At 36.3% G+C, this 6,854-nt stretch overlaps 1 protein-coding gene across 1 annotated transcript in view; it reads left to right on the top strand.

Annotated features, from left to right (window-relative positions):
* Positions 1 to 530: 530 nt before the first annotated feature.
* LOC148945124 (uncharacterized) overlaps positions 531 to 6,854 on the top strand; it is a 7,009-nt gene continuing 685 nt past the window's right edge. The window contains exon 1 of the mRNA XM_089098947.1: positions 531 to 968. Within this exon, the coding sequence (XP_088955073.1) occupies positions 531 to 968 (438 nt within the window). The remainder of the gene's footprint in view (positions 969 to 6,854) is intronic.

Here is a 6,854-nt window from a genome sequence, read left to right as displayed (position 1 = left end):
ACAAAGATCAGCCTGCATTTTTGCCATCTTCTTGTATTTCTGAATGTAATTTTTCCCTTTGTCCTTATGCGTTCTTCGGTACAACCTCGCAGAGAATTTAATTTTTTCATTATAGCTTTTGTCACCCCAGTATCTACCCATTATTCTGGTAGCAACTTTTTTCTTATGTTTGTTTCGGTAATCTTCATCATTATCATACCGTTCCTTACTCTTTTGTTTGGCTGTCTCAATTTTCGCATGTCTATAATCTTCATCATTGTGATAACACATCTTGCTGTTTTGTTTTGCTCTCTCAATTATACTTCTCGATACGCCTTGTCAGTTGAATACCTTTGCTTTTTTCTTTCCAAGATGTTGTCTCTGTTTTTTGTATAGTACTGTTTTTTTAAATTATGTATAATAACACGCTTAGAAGGCATCTTATTACAAAACAAGAAATAATATTTTCAAACCTGAAAGCGCAGTACAAGCGTCTCCATAAGCAAGTCAAAGCAGCAACCAGGGATGATAAGAGGATGCACCTCGAAACTATGGCCGAACAGGCTGAGGCAGCCGCTAGACGGGGAGATAGCCGTACTGTGTATGCAGTAACGAAGCAGTTAGCGGGTATTTCAAAGGCGTCGTCAACCCAAGTTGAAAGCAAAGATGGCATTTTATTAACCCAGACTGATGACATAGTCCGACGCTGGAAAGAGCATTTTAGCGAGGTACTAAATCAGATGCCTCCCACAACTACTTTAAATATCCCTGAAGAACCACTTTTCGATCTCGGAATATGTTCTGGACCTCTCATACTTATTGAAGTCAAGGAGGCCCTAAAGACTTTGAAAAACGGAAAGGCTGCAGGCAATGATGGCATATCACCAGAATTACTGAAGTACGGTAGAAGCGCCCTAGCCGAACCCATATTTAATCTTCTTTCCCGTGTTTGGGATGAAGAAAAAGTCCCTAGTGACTGGTCGAAGGCAGTAATTGTAAAACTCTTCAAAAAGGGACATAAGACTAAGTGTGATAATTGGAGAGGTAGTGCTTTACAGTCTGTTGGCAGCAAAGTTCTGTGCCAAATAATTCTTAACAGGATTCAAAGTAAAGTGGAGAAAGTTCTGAGAGATGAGCAGCACGGATTCCGCCAGAATAGATCATGTTGTGACCTGATATTTAGCCTGAGAGTCCTGCTGGATGAATCCAATGAATGGCAAGTTCAGCTACTTATAGTATTTATAGATTTTCTCAAAGCCTTCGACTCGATACATCGCAGAACCATATGGAAGATTTTAGTGCATTATGGAATTCCGACCAAAATTGTAAATATAATTAAAGCGCTATATCATGATATCATGTGCGCAGTACAGACAGAGGGTGGCCTAACGGAGTGGTTTTCTGTTCAGTCAGGTGTGAGGCAGGGCTGCATTCTATCACCATTTCTGTTTGCCATAGTGATAGATTTTGTTCTCCGTGGATGCAGTTTTAGTGGCGGTATACAATTAAATCCACTGAGAGAACTCAATGATGGTGATTTTGCTGACGATGTTGCGCTTATTACCCACGACCCAGAAGATATGCAACGCAACATTAATGAACTCGGTGGTATGGCAAATGCTGTCGGACTCTCCATAAATGCTAACAAGACCAAATCAATGTCGAATGCAGTCATACCTGACTTAGTCGAAGGACTTTTGGTTAACAACGAGGAAATTGAGGAAGTGAGAGAGTTCAAGTATCTCGGCAGCATTCTTACGCAAGATGCCAATTCCGAAAGAGAAATACTGTGCCGAATATCATTGGCTGGGTCTGCTTTCAGCTACCTTAGAAATGTTTGAAGAAATAATAAATATTCCCAGAAGTTAAAGCTTAAAATTTATAATAGCAATGTGGTCTCTGTCCTTATGTACGGCTGCGAAACTTGGAGCATCACTGCTCAACTAGAACGACGACTACAGGCATTCGACAATAATTGTCTAAGGTCTATCTTAAATATACATTGGACAGAAAGAATACGAAATGATGAAATCTATCGTATGACAAATCATACCCCCCTCCTTGATCTTATTAGAAAGCGGCGATGGATGTATTGGGGGCATATGGTGCGAATTGGGGAAGGAAGGCTGCCGTACGATGCATGGTGTTGGACACCCCCCGGTCTCCGCAAATCAGGGAGACCGAAAATGACCCTTGGTAGGTCGCTAATGAAGGAGGCGAAGCTGGCGTGGTCCTCGTTGGAGGAGCTATGGTTGAAGGCTCAGGACAGGTCGTCGTGGCGAATCACTGTTGCTGCCTTAACCAAAAGAACCTAACCAAAATAAAACTAATTGTAACATTTTAAGGTATTTTTCCAGCTTGTATTGAAATATTCAAACTATTGCTCGGATACCATGGATATTTTTGCAGTTTACACAAGCTGCAAAGAACGCACAGGCTGATCTTTGTAAACTGAGAAAAATTTTACGAATGTTTTACCGGGATTACGAAAAATATTCAAAATTAAAGATTAAAATTATCTCTGAAAGAATAGATTTTGTTGAAAAGTCAGCTAGAGATGCTTTCGCAAAACTTCATAGTAATATCCAAAAGAAATGTTGCATGTTTAGTGAAAATCTTCCAAGGTATGGACCGGCAACTGTGGAACAGTTTACAGATGTAATGGGAAATCTTATACATCACTGTGAATATATGGAGGCATAATTGTCCTTTACTTAGTTTCAGCTTAAATTCGATGATCGAGCCTTTATGTATTTTTTGCCAAATATTCAGTAGAACTAAAAGAACTGTTTAAAACACAGTTAGAAATGCTTTTTTCTTGAGTCGGTGTTCCAGGAATTTGTTCTAAATCATTAGTCTTACAAACACATATACTAATAACCCTAACAGGCTCGTTTTCGCCATAATTGAAAAACATTGCTTTTCCTTCGCTGTTGATAGGTATGCTTGTATATATTTTTTTATTGCTGCTACATAAACTGCAATTTCTCCTTCCAAAATTAATATACGAATTTTCAAAGAAGTACGCCTCCGTATATTCACTGTGTTGTCGAACATTTTTCATTGCATCTATAAACTTTTCCACAGTTGCCAATCCATACCTTGGAAGCTTTTCATTAAACTGACAACATTTCTTTTGTGTATTACTATGAAGTTTTGCCAAAGCATTTCTAGCCGACTTTTCAACAGCATCCGCTCTTTCAAAGAGAATTTTAATCTGTAATTTTGAATACTTTTCGTGATCCTTGTAAAACATGCGTAAAATGTTTCTCAATTTACGAAGATCAGCCTGCAGTTTTGCCATCTTCTTGTATTTCTGAATGTAATTTTTCCCTTTGTCCTTATGCGTTCTTCGGTACAACCTCGCAGAGAATTTAATTTTTTCATTATAGGTTTTGTCACCCCAGTATCTACCCATTATTCTGGTAGCAACTTTTTTCTTATGTTTGTTTCGGTAATCTTCATCATTACCATACCGTTCCTTGATCTTTTGTTTGGCTGTCTCAATTTTTGCATGTCTATAATCTTCATCATTGTGATAACACATCTTGCTGTTTTCTTTTGCTCTCTCAATTATTACTTCTCGATACGCCTGGTCGGTTGAATACCTTTGTTTTGCTCTCTAAATTATTACTTCTCGATACGCCTGGTCGGTTGAATAACGTTGCTTTTTTATTTTAAAGTTACTATGTCTGTTGTTTGTGTAGTACTCTTTATTAAACTTGAGTATATCCTGCTTTGATCTAACCAATATTCTAATCAAGAATGAGAGAATTTTCAGTTTTGACTTGCCTTATTATATACTAATTATGACGTCACGGCGTATGACGTTATGTATTCATGAATGAGACCATTTACAGTTTTGACGTTTCTTATATAGTAATTATGACGTCACTGCATCAAAAATACAGTTTTTATTGGAAAAATTTATTCTCTTTTAGAAATAATTTATTTTAGTTACTATAGATTTTTAACCCAATTAATTTCCTTTAAAATGAGCTATTGATCAACCCTCTACGATGTTCCAGTGCCAAGCTATCTCTGGATACAAAAAAAGAAAAAAAAATATCCCGTTTGGGGAGACTAACGTGGTTAAAGTCAATTTTCTTGATTTTCAAGCCAATATATTTCCCTTGCTGTTCAAGCCAAGGGACAGAAAGTTTCCTATACAGGGGTTTCGGACAAGGCGGTTCTAATGGTGTACTTTTTGTTTTGATCTGACTTCTTTTTTAGGAACTATGGGTTTTTATATTTCTTAACATTGGACGTGATCGTCTCTTACTAGGTTGCTAGCTACCGCTGCAACCCGGAGGTTGCTAGCTACCGCTGCAACCCGGATTTCTATTCACGTCATAGCTCTAATATAAAGCTATGACGACATTCATTATTTATCTAGTAGGGTTTCAGACAAGGTAGTTCTAATGATGTACTTTTGTTTTGATCTTACTCTATTTTTAGGAGTTTTGGGTTTTTATATTTCTTAGCATGGGACTGATCGTCTCTTACTAGGTTGCTAGCTACTGCTGCAATCCAAATTATAAGAGGCAGCCTGGCCGAGTGGTCCAAGACACTGGTGTTAGCCACCAGTCTCTTCGGAGGCGTGGGTTCAAATCTTACCTCTGGTATACGATTTTGTTTGAAAGACTGCAGTGTGAAAAGACATCAAAAATGCAGTTTTTGGTGGAAAAATTTATTCTCTTTTAAAATAATTTATTTTAGTTACTATAGATTTTTAACCCAATTAATTTCCTTTAAAATAAGCTATTGAACAACCCTCTACAATGTTCCAGTGCCAAGCTATCTGTGGAAAAGAAAAAAGAAAAAAGAAAAAAATATCTCGTTTGTGGAGAATAACGTGGTAAAAGTCTATTTTCTTGATTTTCAAGCCAATATATTTTCTTTGTTATTCAAGCCAAAGGGCGGTAAGTTTCCTTTATAGAGGATTCGGACAAGTCGGTTCTAATGGTGTAATTTTTGTTTTGATCTGACTCTTTTTCTTAGGAGTTGGGGGGTTTTATATTTCTTAACATTGGAGGTGATCGTCTCTTACTAGGTTGCTAGCTACCGCTGCAACCCGGATAAATAATGTTATTTCAAAGATCGTCCTTTAATGTAACAGCGACCCGGATCTATTATCATGGGTTAGAGGTCGTTCTTTACTATAAACTAGGTTGCTAGCTACCACTGCAACCCAGATTTGACTTTACTGTATCTTATAAGACTTCAGTTACTATGGACTACAGATCGGTCTTTATTATAAAAATTACTTTAAAATGAGCCATTGAACAACTCTCTACGATGTTCAAGTGCCAAGCTATCTGTGGAATTACTAACCTTAAGTATAATTAAGTGGCGTATAAAATTTAGTATAGGCAAGAGGTCGTTCTTTATTATAAATGAAAAATGAAATATATTAAAAAATTGAATTTTTTGGTCTGAAAATACATAGTAAATTCCACATCGGGTAGTTAGAACCTAACTAAAAATAAAACTAATTTTAACATTTTCAGGTATTTTTCTAGCTTTAATTGAAATATTCAAACTATTGCTCGGATACCATGGATATTTTGCAGTTTACACAAGCTGCAAAGAACGCATAAGGGCAAAATTAAAAATTATATTCAGAAGTCCAAAAACATGGCAACAATGCTGACTGATCTTAGTAAATTTAGAAAAATTTTACGAATTTTTTACCGGGATTACGAAAAATATTCAAAATTAAAGATTAAAATTATCTCTGAAAGAATGGATTTTGTTGAAAAGTCAGCTAGAGATGCTTTCGCAAAACTTCATAGTAATATCCAAAAGAAATGTTGCATGTTTAGTGAAAAGCTTCCAAGGTATGAACCGGCAACTGTGGAACAGTTTATAGATGTAATGGGAAATTTTATAGATCACTGTGAATATATGGAGGCATAATTGTTCTTTACTTAGTTTCAGCTTTAATTCGATGATCCAGACTTTATGTACTAACTACATCCAAAGACTATGACGTCATTGTTTAATATTGTATATAAAAAATTAAGTTTTTCGTAAAAAAAATTAATTAAAAAAAAAATTAAGTACAAATAGCGCTAGATCTAGAGATTTCATTTAAAATGAGCCATTGAACAACTCTCTACGATGTTCCAGGGCCAAGCTATCTGTGGAAAAGAAAGAAAAAAATATCCCGTTTGTGTAGAATAACGTGGTTAAAGTCAATTTTCTTGATTATCAAGCCAATATATTTTCTTTGTTATTCAAGCCGCAGGGCGGTAAGTTTCCTTTATAGGGGTTTCGGACAAGGCGGTTCTAATGGTGTACTTTTTGTTTTGATCTGACTCTGTTTTTAGGAGTTAGGGGTTTTTATATTTCTTAACATTGGACGTGATCGTCTCTTACTAGGTTGCTAGCTACCGCTGCAACCCGGATTTAGCCTGCTCAATTCTTGCTTCTCTGTAATGTTCATCATTACCATACCGTTCCTTGATCTTTTGTTTGGCTGTCTCAATTTTTGCATGTCTATAATCTTCATCATTGTGATAACACATCTTGCTGTTTTCTTTTGATCTCTCAATTATTACTTCTCGATACGCCTGGTCGGTTGAATACCTTTGTTTTGCTCTCTCAATTATTACTTCTCGATACACCTGGTCGGTTGAATACCTTTGCTTTTTTCTTTTCAAGTTACTATCTCTGTTGTTTGTGTAGTACTCTTTCTTCAACTTGCGTATAGCCTGCTTTGATCTAACCATTATTCTAATCAAGAATGAAAGAATTTTCAGTTTTGACTTTTCTTATATACTAATTATGACGTCACTCTATTCACGTCATAGCTCTAATATAAAACTATGATGACGTTCATTATTTATCTAGTAGGGTTTCAGACAAGGTAT

Source organism: Artemia sp. Qi Xiang Cuo, chromosome 13, assembly GCF_049724085.1.
Source record: "Artemia sp. Qi Xiang Cuo chromosome 13, ASM4972408v1, whole genome shotgun sequence".
Classification (NCBI taxonomy): Eukaryota; Metazoa; Arthropoda; class Branchiopoda; order Anostraca; family Artemiidae; genus Artemia; species Artemia sp. Qi Xiang Cuo.
This window is presented reverse-complemented; position numbering and strand designations above follow the sequence as displayed.